General features: G+C 36.2%; 1 protein-coding gene across 1 annotated transcript in view; it reads right to left on the reverse strand.

Moving 5' to 3' along the window:
- The window catches only part of PolrMT (mitochondrial RNA polymerase), an 85,915-nt gene that overhangs the window by 19,092 nt on the left and 48,495 nt on the right, over nt 1–18,328 (reverse strand). The window contains exons 10-12 of the mRNA XM_089085914.1: nt 17,507–17,731; nt 2,839–3,114; nt 220–465 (exon numbers count right to left, since the gene is read on the reverse strand). Coding sequence (XP_088942040.1) covers nt 220–465; nt 2,839–3,114; nt 17,507–17,731 — 747 coding nt within the window. The remainder of the gene's footprint in view (nt 1–219; nt 466–2,838; nt 3,115–17,506; nt 17,732–18,328) is intronic.

The following is an 18,328-nucleotide window of genomic DNA, read 5'->3' on the forward strand; positions in this document are numbered from 1 at the left end:
AGATTAATATAAAGAATAATAAATAACAAATATGATTCTAGATAGGGCAACTACATCACTATGGACAATAAAATCTGAAGGAACAACAAGACTAATAAATAAGAATACATTTGATTAATAAATGAATTAAGTTAAATAGTCAAACACGATAATTTAACAAATGAAATAAGGTGGATAAGATTAATACAAAAGTTAATAGATAACTAATAAGATGCTTACTAGGGCAGCTACGTCACTATAGACATCTCCAGGGGTATCACAGGCAGCTAAATTTACACTTCTTGCACCAAAAGAATCACGACCCAGAGCAGCATAATGCTGTAGACCATTGCATGAGCCATCCTGATGAATTGGCAAATGAGAGATGAAATTCTTTGGGTTGGGTGACTTCAATGCATCCGATATTTCCATACAACAGGCTAATGTTTGCCACGGATCGTCAGAATCCTGCCACCACTTACTACCCTGCAATTCAATATATTTGCATCCATTTATTTAAATAGCGATTGTAGTAATTAAAAATAATGCTAAATTGCGCTGCTTTACAATTACAAGGATAACGCAAAAAAGACCATTTGTTCAATAAATAAATGAACAGGGCACTAACAGGGGCATATCCAGGATTTTTTCGGGAAGGGTTACTTTTACGGAGGGAGAGGGGGGGGGGGGACAAAAAAAACTTAAAAATTTTAAAAATATGTTCATATGTATTTTTGCCATGTTTTTACGGTTCGAACAAGCATTTCAGGGGGAGGGGGCTCAAAACCTCTAACCCCCCTGGATATGGTCTTGGGCATTAAATAGGGAATTTGCAAATATACTGGTATGGAACTTGACGGCTTGCAGCTTGTTCTGATCCCAGGTAAGTCTGCTGATTGGTACGAAAGATGGAAGAATAGATCGGTGTTAATCGTTTTCTATTATCATTTTTCTAAATTCGATTGCTAGATCGTGCTTTCGATCGACCAAAACGAGCGAGTTCAAGAACTCAAGGGCAGTTTCATAGTTGCAGTAGCGGCTTTTTGCACTTGAGTGCAAAAAATGTTACATCCCACCAACGGCGGTGCCGCTTGACTTGTATTCTTTCTGAGATATATTCTTTAAATTCTGGTGGCTTTGAATTTGCGTAGTCAGTGGGGGGGGGGGGGAGCCCAGAAGGAGAGGGATTTAAGGTCCGGCATTTGTCTCTACATGAAGCTGAATTCTAAATATAAGGGGGGGGTCTCTACTATGGAGATATCAATATCAAACAAAAATCGAAAATGAACTTTAGGGTGGTAGGGGAAGATCGGAGAGGCGGTGGGTAGGGGATTGCCAACCTTTGTCAGTAACTCATTACCCATGCTATTTTAGAAGCTAGTGCCAATGCCACCACTCTTAAGTTCAAATAGAATACCAAACAAAGTGACAAAAAACAACCCCGCACGTTCAATAAGCTTATTGCAATAAATCTTCCCGATGTTTGATGTTCAATAGGCGATTGTAATTATTTAATAGTGTTTAGTAGCTCTTTTGAAACCTATAAATTATTTATTTGCTCAATGTCGTCAGGGCTCAATAAGCTGCATTTTTTCTAGATCTTGTTCTTCTTCTTGTTTGGGTTAATATGGAAACGCTTTCGCATAATCTCATCACCGGAATCAAATCCCGAGCCATGCAGTGTGTTGCTGGAGGTGTGTTGGAACTCTGGATCTCTTTTTACCAAGTTGATATCGAACCCACTGCGCCATTTCCTCTAGATCAATAATCCTTGGTGTATTTATTTATCAGGACAAGTTTATTTCTTCCTATTTATGCATCGTTCTTTTCTAGATCGATAGTTCCTGGTGTATTTATCTATTAGGATAAATTAAAATCTTCCTGTTACAACCTTTCTTTAAAGTTGCTTCTGCGTGATTTTTAACTCGTGTTTTTTTGTTATTTCTTTTTCATTCCAACTAAAATTTTTGGTAAAATAGAAACATTATAGGCGCACAGAGAGGGAATATTAGATCTATAGACTTAGACCAAATCTTCCAAATTACATATTACTCGAGCCAGAAATGAGCGGTAGAAGACTGTTGAGAACACAAGTCACGAGACTTATGACTTAGACGTATGAGAACATAAGTATCATAAATCATGAGAGCATAAAGCATTCAAACAGAAGTATTTTGCCTTTATTTCTTATTGAATGAGACCAGCCTTAAATGCATATTTGCCAGTCACTTTTGTAAAAGGGAGCTATTTAATGCTTATAATAGACATGAGGTCTATAATAGTCTATAATAGTCATGTCTATAATAGACACGAGGTCTAGACAATTGACTCATACACCCTAAAACTCCTTTTGGTGGCCTTGAATACTTCAGCAACCTTTCTATTACTTACCAGAAAATAAAATATAATAAAACTGTTTAACGTATTTTAGCACATGAGGTGTCAATAATATAGAAATAGGCAAACGATAGGAAACTCTAACTTTATATAATAAATAGGTTACCGTGAATACCTGAAGTTGGTGAATGTTGACCATCATCGGTGAATGTCTGAAATACCTTTTCTTTCTCCTTGGATTTAGTCAGCATTGCCAGTTATCTTTTTCATCAGTTTTATGCAAGGTTTGATGGTGATAGGTTAGGTTAGGCCAGATTTTTAACTCATTTTTGAGATTTACATCCTAATTTAACCTAACCCAACCTAACCTAAGATTAACTTTTACCATCAAAGCTTGCATAAGATTGAAAAAGCTGATTCGCAAAGCTAATTGAATCCAACCAAAGAAAAGGAATTTTGGACACTCACCGGTGAATCTCGACATTAACCAGATTTCGGATATTCACAACAAAAAATACATACCGTAAAAGGATTTTCCGCACAGTCAACAATCTCTTCTAAAGCCGACTCGGCGTATGACAATCTTTCAGAAATCGGTTTTCTTTTCATGGATCCAGTCAAGTTGACAGCATGAAGTTTAAGCCAGGTTAAACCATTTTCACCCAGGGGTTTCCCCTTTGCAAATTTGAGAAGGGCTCGACCGTAATCACACTGAAGATGATTTAAATACGGAGGCATCGCGTAAACTCGTCCTCGGAAGTCCATATCATGTGGAAACCATATTATACGGTCTCGGAACTAAAAATAGAAAGGATAAAATAAAATGTGTTTATTCACTTCAATAGCTTCGAAGTACAACCAATATCAAATTAAAAAAAAACATTTTCTCCCCCCTGGACCCATCTTCGGTATTCATACATAAAAACCACGAATTTCTAAGACTTTTCTTTTGGTTATTTCAAAGGTAAGTACACCATTTTCGTCAGTGTTACCACATTAAACAGTGAAAACAGATAGTAATATTAATTAGTTAAAATTGACAAATTTTGCGTCCGTAAAAGTTCAAAAGTTAACAATCTATTGATTCCCAAAGACAATTTCACTTTCAGAGGAAAGCTTCATTTTATCACTTTCGTTACATTCAGCAACAGATATTATTCAAATACTTCAAATATTAAGTTCTAAATTATTAAATTATGCTCCATTAAGTCTTAGTTCGTTCCACCACCTTATTCGCCTTTTTTTGCAAATAGTTTCATTTTCTCGTGTTTTTGTGTCTTGAATGTTTTTGTTTTCCTTTATTTACTTCGCTCTTGCAAAGTTTTTAAGTTTTCATACATTCATGTATTGTCGTGTATTCTATCTTTTTTTTTGTTATACCCCACAAGCGTCATTTTTGTATATAATATGGGTTAAAATTAATTCTTATTATTATTAATCTGTTTCGTGCAATATATTTTGACTTTTTTTTCGGATATTTCTTTTTTTTTTATTTAATTTGGCTCCCATTACTACCAGAACTGCATAACAGCATATGGAAGTCTTTTTCATTGAAAATTAAATTCCTGATTTTCCCTATTCTTCATTTTCTCGTGTTTTTGTGTTTTGAATGTTTTTTTTCTTTATTTACTTCGCTCTTGTAAAGTTTTTAAGTTCTCATGCATTCATGTATTGCCGTATATTCTATATTTTTTTGTTATACCCCACAAGTGTCATTTTTGTATATGATGTGGGTTAAAATTAATTCTCATTATTATTAATCTGTTTCGTGCAACAAATTTTGACTTTTTTTCGGATTTTTCTTCTTCTTTTTTGTTTAATTTGGCTCCCATTACTACCAGAACTGCATAACGAAAATTAAATTCCTGATTTTCCCTATTCTTAAAGATATATACGGTTGTGTAAGCTTGCACTTAGCCAATTGAAACAACCAAATTTCATTTTCCCTGCCATTGGTATTTTTAGCTAAAACGAATATGTCAATATATGATTTATTCACGGTTTTCATTTCTACTTGGTTTTCAAGTTTGTTTTGAAGTAGCGCACCGGTCTCGAGATATAAAATTAATGAGCTGTGGGAAATAGTCAAGATTATAACTGAAAATGTTTTTACCGTTTTCGGATTATAACTGAATTAAGGATGTGTGAAGTGAAGGCCATAGATAAAACTGCTGAAGATGTGGAAGACCAGCCAGACGGTAGGATAGTAAAACATCGTACTGGTATGTTAAACAATTGAGAGTGAATAGTCAACCTGGACTTGTTCCACTTATAGATAGGAACGGGGCCAAAATTAAAATATTAAATTTAATTTATTAAAGGTGGTATTTTAAATCCTTCTGCTTTTACTGAAACTAATATTATCTTTAAAACATGTTTAAAAAGTGATCTAGAAATTTTGTGCAGTAAATCTACAAGTTTATTACGGTTCTGAATGATTTTTTAGGAAAATATAATTAAAATACCAAACAACGTACAAAAACTTAGCGAATGAGACTGGGAAAATTATTTCCTTGAAATTTAAGGAGAATCCAACCCTGATTGAGTCTTTTAAACGGGTGGAATACACCCAGTGACACGTTTGACATCAATGCAAAATTAAGAAAATACAGGTACGTTTCTGGAAGGGGTAAGACCCCAAACTCCTTCCAAATTATGAAAATTTTTCGTAATTAATAATACATACACTTACAATTTGCCTTATTTTGTAAATTTTGAAAAATCTCCTCCCCCCCCAAAAAAATCCTTATTTATACACCTCATGAAAAAACATTCTGTCTTTTCCTAGAGCTATGCGACTAATAGAATCTGTTTCATTGAAAAATAATAAAGTAATCCATTCAAAACTTACATGATCATGAAATTCCATAACCTTTTTTAACATCAGACACGTTATTTATTCTAAACAATTCACAAATTCATGAAATAAAAAAGGTGTACTTATGATTTTCACCCATCGATTTCGTGAGTAACAAAGTTTATATTCGTTTCTAGTTTCAAGCAGTTTCCGTGCAACCTTGTTGACATCCCTAACCCTGTATAAAGAGTAGAGATGGGCAAGGGGCTTGCAACTCATTTCTAACACCCACGGAATAAATTTTTCGGGACAATTACCACAAAACAAACACAAAAAAGGGACGTCCCGAAATATGTTAAGATGTCCTAAGCGCCTCTGGAGGCCCAGGAGGATCTAAGGTCAAGTGGTTTTCATATAGGAACAATGTTTGTGAATTCTTATTTGAATTCGACTGACCTATGACCCTGTTTAGTCGTAATAATGCGCCTTGTTTATTAATTTTATCATGGTTGGCCAGTTCAGCTCTTGATCTTTCATCACTTTAAGCCACCTCTTTCAACAGCCCGAACACATCTCATTTTGATAAGAATTCAAACTCCTCTTGGAAGGGTTTAAAGATAACATTCTGGGGCTTACTTCTGCTTTACTGATCACTGGGAGGTCCTTCTTTCACTTGTAGACCGGTCACTGGAGCTCTCTTAGTGAAGGTGATCGGCGCAAACTAGGTTATAACATGTTATTATCGTCTTCTTGACTCTAGTAAGGAGTCACATTGTGAATTTGTTCTGAAGCTCATACTTGTACAAAAATCAACAAAACTCTCAAGGAAAAACACACCTTACATGATTGAGGGGAAGGTATCAAGAGCTTCAAAACTTGAAAAGAGGGGGTTGGACCTTTTTTTTCATCAGGAAATGGGGTCAAAATTACTGATCTGGGAAATTAAGAAAACACTAAAATTCATAAGTTAATTTAAAATCATGGGAATAATCAATTGAATATCGGAATAAGAGCCATTAGCAAGAAATATTTTTTACAAATAGCATGGGTTCGTGTTTCACGTCTAACTAATGCTCCCAAACCGTTAGCCATGACAGCATTCCGTTAGCCATAAATTTTTTGTGGCTGATTTTTTGTAACTTGTGTTTGTGACTAATTTTGTCAATAATACTTTTTTTTTTTACTAAATTAGGAAACACTTTCGAAAAAAACTATTGAGAACCACTAAAACCATGAAATGCAAACGAATTAGGTTTCCTCTATATAAGGATGACTCCAAAATTTCAAATACCAAACCCAACAAAACATTGTGTATTTTGATTCTAGATGAAAAACAAATTATGTTTTCTTTATTTTTCTTATATTTTTTTGAATGTCCTACCAAAAGTGAAAAGTACTTGAAAATCAGTGTAACAAAAAATACCTTGTTTAATCGACCAGCTCACATAGGTAAGCATTCTGACTCTGAATATTAAAGTACAAAGGTCGTAAACACTAATCCTTAATCTTACTAGTGTTTAATGCGTTAAGAAAGCTTCAATAAGCTTTGTTAATTAGTTAAAGAAAGCTTAAAACGTTAACAATTCTCAAAACTTAAACACACCCGACGTTGTGGATGCACAAAATCAACAGTGAGTATTTATATGGACGTTCAGTTTTCAAGTTTCTTTTTAATTTCCATGTTTTCTTTATGCCAAAGCTTCGGTTGAACTCCAACGTCTGCCGCCTGACATCCCCACTTTTCTCTTATTTTTTTTTCGTAATCAAATAGCTTTCGTAGCAAACATATCTGAACGCTAAATTATGCTTTTTTTACAGTCATTTAAGAAAAAAAAATCACTTATTTAATACACTAACAAAATATGGTACGAAGGAATTCGCAAATCTGTTCGTTCAGCACTTGACGGGCTGTAGTCTGTTCTGATGCCTGGTGAGTTTGGGGGTCGGTGCGGTTGGAGGAAGAATTGAGCGATGTTTCCCGTTTGACATGAGTGATTTCCCGAATCTCATTATCAAATCGTGTCTTCGGGCGAACAAAGTGGGCAAGCTCATAACCATACGGGCATTCTCGTAACTCTAATACCTGGGTCCAATAACTATTTTAGTAACACGCTTTTGAACGTCTTCTAGTTCCTCTGACATGTAGGCAGTGTTTAGTGCTTGGGGACCCCAGACAGGACAACAATATTCAAGGATTGGCCTGATGTATTTCGTGTAAGCCACAGTAAGAGCTGACGATCTGAGAAACCCAGCCTTCGCATACTCGTGAGACTTTGAATTGAGTAGTGTCCTTTGTGCACGATATTATCTATGTGCAGTTTAAACGAGCAATCGCTTGTAAAAGTCACGCCTAGTATTGTCGCGGAAGTTGGAAAGGGAACATCTGGTATTCTAATATCTCGTTTGAGCGGGTTGAAGCGTAGAACTTTCGATTTCTGCTCATTCAGTTGCAGGCTATTAGATTTACACTGGTTAACGAAGTCCGAAAGAAGTGTTGGTTCAAACTGCTGCTTTGCTACTGCGTTTTCTACTATGTATTTTAGAAGCGAAGACAAGTCGTCAACAAACTTGAAACGTTCCTCAAATTCTGCAAGGATTTTATTGATGACAGCAAGAAATAAAAGGGCAGGTAGTTTCGTTCATAGGGGACAGCCACAAGTAAGTTTGGTCCAATCAGGGCGAATATCATCAATAAAAATGGACGTACTAATTGCCACTGTGCTCTCAACAAATCTCTCACTAATAGCATCAAGATTTTTCTAGCTCTCATTTCTTTTGCATTTGTCACTGACATGGGGTGCTCTATAAGATTAAATGTTTTTCCGTATTCTGCCAATAATAAATCGATAACACTGCTCCGGCTGTCCAGCCCCTCAACTATGAAACGGTGCACCCGCACTAGGTATATTGTCGTGCTACTGCTTCGTATACAGCCATATTGGTAAGTGTCTATTGAGGGTGCAATCTGCTGTAATAGGGGCACGGTGGATAAAACCTTCGGCTACTTTAGCCAGGTTGAGAGTTATGGATATAGGTCTCAGCTGGTCGCAGGACTGGGGTGCTTTTACTTTCGGAATGACCCGCACATAGGCAGCTTTCTACAATTTTGGGAACGATTTTTCTGAGAAACACTGATTTATGATTGGTGTCATGGGTTTGGCTAGAAAAGGTAGTCGTAGACGTAGACTTAGGTAGACGTAGTCGTTCGATTTCACGGAAGACTGATATTTCGGACACTTCTACAATATCATCGGTACTATAACTGTTGATGATATTGCTCATCTGTTTGTCACTTATGGTAGGGTAAGAAGTGCAAATTTGTGTAAAAAACTCGTTAACATCCAAGGCTCTGATTAAACTCCCGTCTATGTTACTGATTCGTTCTTCAGTCCCTTTCTGTTTTCCAGTAAGCTTTTTTATAGCGTCGTACAACTTGTGGTAATCTGACTTGAGGAGCGGAGCTAATTTCTCCCTTAAACCCCTTTTCCTAGATCCGCATTGGACTGTAACAACTTTGTTTCTTGACTTGTTCGCCTTTAATGCTTCTCCCATAACACGGAGAGCTCATCGTGTTTTTATCGTTATTGTGACCTCTGAATTTGGCCCTTGCTTATCTGATTCAGAAACCAAGCACATGTTTACAGGATACATTTCGCTGTGTTTTTGTTGCATAGTCGACTATTGTGTCTCAACCTTTTCATCGATGTCAGTTATAGCACAGATTGCAGCAAAATTGAAGTTAGCAATCCATCTGCCAAAGGCTTGGATGGAGCTTTCACTCAGTGGTCTGTACAGTATTCTAGTCTTTTTTGGTTTAGGTATACGGTTTCTGTTCTTCGACTTCCAGCATAAAATGCTGTGATCAGATTTTGCAAGTGGTCCTAAGGAAAATGACGGTTCTTAGTACGCTTCGAGATTTGTCAGTATGAGGTCCAGTATGCTACCACTTTCATGAGTGGGAACATGGACAACTTGTTTAAGGTCCAACACACGTGAGATCCATTTTTGTCGGTTAAGTTGAAGTCTCCTGCTATGAGAAATGCTGGATTGCTGTACTGTTTCCGAAAACTGTCAACTTGATATTGCAGATACGTCACTAATTCTCGCCTATTACGCACACCTTCTGGATAGTATATATCGCTGCTACTATGATGCATGAATAAGTCCTTTGTAGCCCCCTCGGCTTGCATCAGAGCCAGATTGTCTCGTGGCACGAATCTGAGGGAATACCAAGTTGTTTGCATGGTAAGTCTTCGCGGCAATAGATTCCTACGCCACTTCCACGTCGGTCGTCCTCTCTATCGCGTCTGGTATTAAAAAAGTTCAGATATTCTTTGATTGCACCCGTTTTGGTTGTCATATCCCAGCATTCAGTAATTACTGCTAATGGTACTAAGTTTATGCAAGACAAGTTCTAATTCATCAGCCTTGTTGGTTATGGACCGGGCATTGCAAAGAATCAGGTTTGGAAGATATGTCTGGGCATTCAGCGTTACAGGTTTTAGTACGGGAGGGAACTATTCGAGGGGAGGTGGTCCACAGGATTATCAGGAGAGTAAGGTCTCAGGGTTGGCATAAGTGCTGAATACTCTGTAGTTACTACACGTATCAAGTATCGGGTATTTCTGGGTCTTTTGATTCTGTTGTTGTTCCGAACTATGGATATCACCGGTATACAGTGGTCACCACCTTGAAGTACAGAGCGCTTTCTACGTGCTTGGAATCTCCTGCCAGCGCGTTTCCCACACCGTATCCGCTTCGTTTTAGATTTGCGCTGAACGGGTTCGACATCTTCGCTAGGTTTGTATAGTTGGTATGCCATTAATTTTCGACGATAGATGGCGCCAGCGGTCCAGAACTGAAACGCCTGCTTTTCAGAAAACTTTTCGGGCTACCGTCGGCTTTTTTTGCTGTCATTTTTATAAATAAATGTATGTAGCACTACAGTCACTGCATAATGGTTGAAACGATCTTCGCTCGGGATGAGCTACATCTCCAACACAAACAAGCTAAACTAGAGTAGTATGGTATGCACAGCCTCAACTGCACAACGCCATATACCTCCCATGTACCAATGCCATCCTTTTTTTTTCTTTAAGTCATAAACACGTTTTTCAGATCGTCGCGATTTTCATACCCTCCCAAAACGTGGTTCAATCCCATTTTCTAAGGCTATAATGAGAGAAGAGTTGAGATGGCTAGGACACGTTCTACGAATGAAGGATGACAGATTGCCATAGATCATCCTTGTCGGCCCCCAATCATATAGAGCCAAACAAAAAGCAGGTCGTTCCAGAATCGGGTGGGAGGATTTCATAAGAAAGCATTTAGGGAAAATTGGAACTTCTTAGGAGGGTGTAAAGTGGGAGGAAAAAAATTATGATTTTTCTCCAACTTGGGAATATCACACTTACGTTAGTATCCTTACTTATAGTATCCTAACTGCTGAACTAGTTTTTAGTGCTGAGCTAGTTTTAATGGTGTCAACATCTAACTAATCGGATTATATTTCATTTCGTTCAAACAAACAACATCTAAAATGAAATTCATGGATTGCTTGCAAAACCTTTGGCCAGTGACTTTGGTTTGCGGGAGTAATTGACCCGCATTGCCTCACTTTTGAAATTATAATTGAAACTTGTTAGATAAATTTATAAACTTGTATGTGAATACGGCTTAAGGATTATATATGGATTGTGGCATTGAGTTAGTATTCAACACTATTATCATCTGAGTCGTGCCTTGAAATACTTGGATTACTTGCAAATTACTGGATTACTTGGCCCACTGAAAGATAAGTAATTATAAATTCTCATTGCTACGCTCATGTCAAAATTCAAGCCTTTTGATATTGTTCTCGCTAGTTTCAAAGGTTATCATCCTTGGTCGGGAATTGTTTTGCAGTCAAAAACCAGTGCTACAGGAATATGGAGATATAGTTTTTTGCTATGGCGATCACTCTGAGCATCAAATGGTAAAGACTAATTTGAAATTACTTTCGGATAACCTTAGTGCTAGCAAAAGAACGGAAAAAGATGTTGGTAAAGCATTTACTGAATTGGATTCGTTTCTATACATTTATAAATCGTCATCACCCACTTATCTAGCATTAAATACAGTGAGTGTTATTGCAGAAGATTCACTGGCACCTAGCCTAATCCGGCAAAACATAGCTTTTACCCAGGACGAATTAAATCGCACACAAGCGAATCTTACAGCTGAGATTTCCCGTCAAGTTAAGGCTAAACTATCAGACGCTGATACAGTAAATCAAGCAGTTGATACTATAGTAAAAAAAAAAAAATCATGACGCTATTTCCATTGATTACAACCCGTAATTCCAAGAAATAGAAAAATCGCTCAAAGGACTATTTGCAACGGTAAAAGCTTGGAAAGTAGGATTTTGTCATTGGAATCGAAAGTGGATAATTTTGAACAAGAAAATATTTTGGATTGCTTAGTGATGAATGGAGTAAAGCAGAGGCCTGGTAATAATCTAAAGAAATAAATATTGGTTATCATTAAAGACAAGATGCTGGTCTATGGTTTTGAAGTCAATAATATTGTAAATGTTTATCGATTTAGGTTGAATGACTCTAACAATCAATCTAAAGTGTCTCCAGTGCTAATAGGCTTAAAAAATGCTGAATTAGCTCGAATTGTTTACAAAGCAAAGATTAAACTAGCAAACAGTGGAATATTTTTGTCAGAATCACTAAAAAAAAGCGTCGTGAAATTTTAAATGCGGCAAGAGATTGTTTCGGTAAATTTAACGTGTGGACTGGCCGCGGGCATGTTTTGGCCAGACCACCTGTTCAATCAATTCGATACAAAAGATTCGATCATTCGCACATTCTGCTTAGATATGGTATTTTTTGTTGTTTATTGTTTGCTTGTTTTTTTTTTTTTTTTTTTTTTGCGTGTATATTTTATGATTTAATTCCATATCTAAAATTTGTTTTCTTTTTTTTACTGGCGAATTAGGAACACCCCCAGTTTGAGGACGACTTTTTGAGCTAAAAAAAACCCGTTAGATGTTGTAAGCACAATTAATAATTCTATTGGGCATATTGATATGGATTTAACCCCAATGAATCCCTCAGTAGCGAGTAAATATGTTTCTAACGTAAGGGAGGCTACCAAACGGGACGGATATTTTTCGGTGCTGCAGTTGAATATTCAGGGTCTTTGTTCTTCAATTGACCATCTAAAATAGATTTTTTCTGATGCACTACATGATGTTGTTGGTTTATGCGAGTCTTTCTTAGATCCTAAAAATGATATGCTTTTGGATTTGCAAGGTTATAAAATGGAGCGACTGAATCGACAAAAGATGGCCAAGGGTGGTCTTGCCTTGAATATTTCTAATAATCTCCCACATTCTCTTAGAATGGATTTATCCAGATATAACGAAGGTGTCTTTGAGTCAATGTCCGTAGATATTAAATTTCCTGGTGAGGATTTAATTGTTGGTATTATTTATCGATCTCCTAGTGGCTCTATTCCACTGTTTGTACACACCCTTAATGATCTACTGGATTATGGGAGATTTTAATATAAATTTGATGGATATAAGGTCTTCTGTATCTTTGGATTTTCTGTCGTCCATGCTTGCCACAGGTACTTTACCTTCTGTATGTATCCCATCTCGCATAACAGAGAGTACGTCATCTCTGATTGACAATATTTTCTGTACGACCTTGATCAAAAATTATGTTTTAGTGAGTGACATTTCTGATCATTTCCCTGTTTACCCTAGATACTATTTTGATGAACTGACTACTGCGAGGACTGGTGAGTCTGGTAAGAGGTCTTTTAGATTTGGTGAAGTAAAATTGACGCTTCTTAGGTCAAGATTAGCAGAAATTTCTTGGGGTAATTTTGAGAGTGATTCTGATTTTGGTAATTTATTTGATACTTTTTATGAGTCTATTAAAGAAGATGCTCTTGATATTTGTTCTCTTTCACCTTCTAATCATGAGTTTAAGAAGGCTTTTCCTCTAAATCCTTGGATGACCCCTGGTCTCCTTAGGAATTGTAGGAGAAAAAATAATCTCTGGAGGGCCTTTAAGTCTGTTAGCCCCTCAATGAAAGCTATTTTCTTTCAGCGTTTTCAAATTTACAGGAATATTTACAATTCTGTAGGTCGAAAGGTCAAGTCCCAGTATTATTTTAATTGTTTTTCAGATTTTGGCAAAGATATCCGATAAACTTGGCAGGTTATAAATTCTATTCTTAGGCCCTCTTTTCAGTCTCATCAGTCCCTTCTTTTTTGGATCTCGATGGCAAAATTATTGAAGGTGAGCTGAATGTTCAAGATGCCTTTATTCATATTTTGCGAATATTGGTAGAAGGACCGCTTCGGCAGTTAGTTCTTCTCCTTCAAGATCCAACTTCAAGTATTATCTTGGGCCACCTTGTATGAAGTCAATGTTTTTGGAACCAGTGACGGAGAAAGAAATTACTAAAATTGTTATAGGATTGAAAAATTCTTCGTCGTCTGGCCCTGATAGTATTCCTACTATAGTAATTAAGTTCATACTTCCTTCCATTATTCTCCCTTAACGAAACTTATTAACCTCTCCATTCAGAATGGTATTTTCCCGAGTAGTCTCAAGCGGGCTCAAGTCATCATATTATATAAAGGGGGGGGGGGGACACGAAATGATCCAGCCAACTATCGGCCAATTTCTTTGTTGTTTGTGTTTAGCAAAATATTTGAGAAGGCGATGCTATCCCGTTTTAATAATTTTCTTACTTATAAAATTTTTTTTCACGATTTTCAATTTGGTTTTCGACAAAATCACTCAACTGAGCATGCTTGTGCATTTTTACTGAATTATCTTCACTCTGCCCTAAACTCCCTTTTGATTCCTGCTGCTTTGTTTCTGGATGTTCGTAAAGCCTTTGATTCTTTAACCCACAGTGTTCTTCTATTTAAACTTTCTCATTTTAGCGTAAGAGGTAGTGCGCTTTATTGGTTTAAGTCTTTCATGTCTGGCAGAATAATTTCTGTTGACCCGCTTTTTTCTCACCACCAAGTGGTGACCAGGGGGTCACTCAAGGGTCAATTTTAGGGCCGGTGATGTTTTTAACTTATGTAAATGACCTAATTTTTGCAGTTAGAAATAAAAATCCACTTTATTGCTGTCGTCTATGTCATTCAACATTCTTCTGTACCCATAACCATAGTTTGCATACCTCGGATTCTCTTGTTACTTTTGCCGATGACACCACCCTTATTACTTCTGGGAGAACAGAGGATGAGGTTCGTAAAAAGTTAGTGGACCCCTTTGAGAGAGTTTCAATTTGGTTTGATGCTAACTCTCTTGCCTTAAATGTTTCTAAAACTAGTATTTTAGTTTTTTCTCGTATATCGCAGACTTGTCCTCAATTATCTGAAATTCATATATCCAAAGGCTGTATTAGTAGACCAAAGGATGGCCATGTCCGTTTCCTAGGTGATCTCCAAGATGAAACTTTTATCTTTTAAACACCATATTGATAAGAAAACTCAAACATATTTTTCCTGGACCAATTCTGAGAATACTATTTCATAGCTTAGTTCATTCTTATGTTTCCTATTGCCCAGTCACATGGATGTCTACTTCCCCTTCTTTTCTCAAACTGTTTTCGAATACTTACGATAAAGCTATAAATCTTATCCAGGATGTAAATCTTTCGGCAACTAAACCGTTACTTGATATTAAAAAACTTTATATTCTTTATATTCTTTCCTGTGCGTCTTTCACTTTTCTTCCGCTCCATGGTGATATTCCAAGGTCCCTTAGAGTTACGTCTTCTTTTGTATCTGATCGGTCAAATTATCAGCTCCGTAGTTCTCTAAAATATCCAAATTCCGCATACAGCAACATTAAGTTCCGATTTTTATCCTTTGATGGCGTGTCATTTGACATGGAATACCCTTCCCGATTCGGCTCGAGAATGCCACTCGTTTGGCACCTTCAAAAGACTACTAAAATTTTTTTTTTTTAATGTGATTAATTTTTCCTTACTTTTTCCATAATAAATTTTTGAATTTTTCCTGAATAAACTTTACACTATAGTTTTTATTTATTTATATTTTCTTTCCTTCTTCTTTTTGCTCTTCTTTCTGTGAGTGTTAGCAAGTGATTTTTTTTGTGCCTTATGCGCAGCCTTTCTCGTGGCTTACTTTTGTGTTTTGAATGGTTGGCAATAGTTTTTCATTTAAATATTTTTCGTTTCTGTTTTTCTTTTCTTTTTCTTTGTATAATCTGATTTTGACCAGTGTATTGTATAAGGGTATGAAGATCACCTTTTTGATTTGAGAACAATATGTAGAGAAACGAATTATGTTATGCTTCATTGGTGTTTGAGCTGATTTTTTTTCTATAAATAAATCTTATCAGTCTATCTATCTATTTACTCTATATATATACCAGTGCTTCCATTCCAATAATGTGGGAATAAAGTATTTAAATATAAAAAAAGAGTAGAATTATAGCAGGACACGATCCAGAAGTAAGTATGTTATCGTGCTTACTATTTGAACAAGAATATTAACAAAATTCATTCTTTTGCAATATTACCAGTATTTCCACTTCAATTTTTTTCAATCCCTAAAAGTCTTGTGGAAAATCCCTCAAAATCCCTATTTTCAATACCAAGATCCCTAAAAGTTTCCCAATCTTCTGACTTCTTTCCCAGTTACAAGTAAAGACTTAGTAGGCTGACTTTTAATAGCCTTTGTTCAAGGCGAGTTATTTTGCAACCTTTTACGTTTACCAAAATATCTTCTTTTGACGTTTAAAACAATGCGTTGTACTTATCGACTAGTTAAGTTCGGTTTTGATTTATAGATTCCAGGTCCAGATCTCAGATTCTGGACCATATGAATATATTTCATTTATTTGTTTTTCTCTGCCATTATTTTTTCCTTCTCTATTATTACTTTTACAACATCCTCGTTTTTATTTCAATGATTCAAAGGATTGGCATGAATGATATCCAACCGGTCACTTTTTCACGCATTATTTTGTTTTGACTTTTTTTATATTGAGTTGTTAATTTGAAGCAGAGTATAGTAGCAAATTGAATCACTTAAAGCTTGATTTTAGGACAGCATCTACATTTTGATCTTTTGAATTATTTGATTTTAACTAGTGTAGACTGCTACCTGCCTCCCAATTTTCCAGAAAATGCTGAATGTAGATGCACTTTAATTTGTATTCAGAAAAATGTAATAAGAATTACCAAATAATAAGATTTAAGAGAAAACACCAAATACTAAGATTAATACCCCGAGTCAGGGTTGTTGTCGCCATCCCCACTGTCTTTCCCAATGCCTATAAAAGTGACGCATTCGGATGCAGTTGTATTGGATTTCATGGACTTCATTTTTTTCTTTAAACTCTTGGTGAACATACGGGGGCCTATATGCTTCATTCTATACTTGAAAGAAATCGTCACAGCCAAAGTTACGTTTTTGAGCCCATTCCTCTTTTATTTTTACTGTTTTTAGAATGGTGAAAAGTCATTCCAAAACACCATTTGAGCAGTAAAGTCCAGAAATAAACAAAATGACATGAAGAACGCTAGTGAACTTTATCACCCCATTTGACATCTTGATGGATGTCACAGCGTTTCAAAAATCAAACATTCGGTCCTTCCGTGTTGTTTATTTTGTTTCAAATTTTGTGAGTCTATCCAAGTCTGACAAAACAAGAACGTATGTCCATCGCTTTTGTCAAAATCCCGCCGTTGTATTCAAAATTCCTATTTCCGTAACAAAAATCCATAGGCTGGGCAAGGAAAAAAGTGGAAAATCCAAATTTAAAGTAGAAATAAAGTACTAAAGTAGGTCTGAAAATATTAGAGGAGAAACATTCAAAATAAAGTAGTCTCCTCTAAAATATAGTAGAAATGGAAGCACTGATATGTACTTTTTTTCTCAGTAAGTAATTGGCTATTGTTCTCTGAGTTTGTGATCCGTCAAACTCCCCTAATTACAGGCCAGGGAGCCTTTGGGTGGACTAGCACAGTGTATTATTGTATGTGTATTGATAATAAATAAAATCTTATCTTACATAAACAGTTTCGGCTAACGCATGGCCAGATAACCATTGTGGTTATATATTATAGATCACGTCCAGAAAATTTGGGGTTAACTGTCTAAAGAGCCGTCTGACATTGAAAACAACTACACTTCATAATTTATTTACTTCATTACTACTACTACTACTGACATGTCATTGCAGCACCCAACTGCGCGAAGCCAAAAGTGCTACTGACTCCCCTCCTCCATTTAATTATTTTCTTATCCCCTCTTCACACCCCATTCAGGGACGTCCTGCCCCCCCCCCCTGGATCTTTAAAAATAAAATCTTACTTTATCCTACAATTAATACTTACATGGTTTGCTATAGATAACGTGAAAAGAGTGCTACACCACAGGCTTAAAAGTTCTGACTTCCTTTGTTTGTATAGCATATGCTCTCTATAAATGGTATGTCTCTCTGTAGCTGTGGTGGCTGATGAAATGTCCCCAGTGGGCGGAGCTAATGTAGATGGATGAAGAGCTATTCCAAGAGATTCATCACCTTTCTGGTTGAAAATGTCTATCACGATATCCAGAATCTAGAAAAGATAATTTCATTATTTTTCTTTAAAACTCTAGTGTTCTAGAATTACTTAATAACTCTAGAAATCGTACTAAGTTTGGAATCGGCATAAATTGCTAATAGTCATTCGTCCTCGAAAATTAACATTTTCTTATCTTTTGCCTGAGCTTCACAATATAGCATGCATACCAGCAGAGATAGAGCTTCAAAATAAAAATTAAAAAACAAACAAGATAATTGTGTTTCGGCTCAAGAATCATATTTATTTTTTGGAAAGTTTGAAGTAAAATTGCTTGTTTTTCTTTTTCCTAAACTAATTATATTTATTTCCCCCTTGATATTTCCATAGGCCCGTTTTATTGAGTTCAGATTTTATTCCTCGTCACTTCATTCCAATTCATTCCTAATCACTCCCACTTTGTATGTTTCACAACGAAATGATGCTGACCTTAATTAACTCAAGAGGAATAGGCAAACTTATCTTGGTTTATTACGGGATGATTCCTTTCCTGTTTAATCAAGTTAAGGAATTATAAGGACTTGCTACTATATCAAGTCCGACGGATGCCACTTCCAGGGGGCGGATCCAGGGGGGGGGGGAATTTATGACAAC

Source organism: Artemia sp. Qi Xiang Cuo, chromosome 3, assembly GCF_049724085.1.
Source record: "Artemia sp. Qi Xiang Cuo chromosome 3, ASM4972408v1, whole genome shotgun sequence".
NCBI classification, from domain to species: Eukaryota; Metazoa; Arthropoda; class Branchiopoda; order Anostraca; family Artemiidae; genus Artemia; species Artemia sp. Qi Xiang Cuo.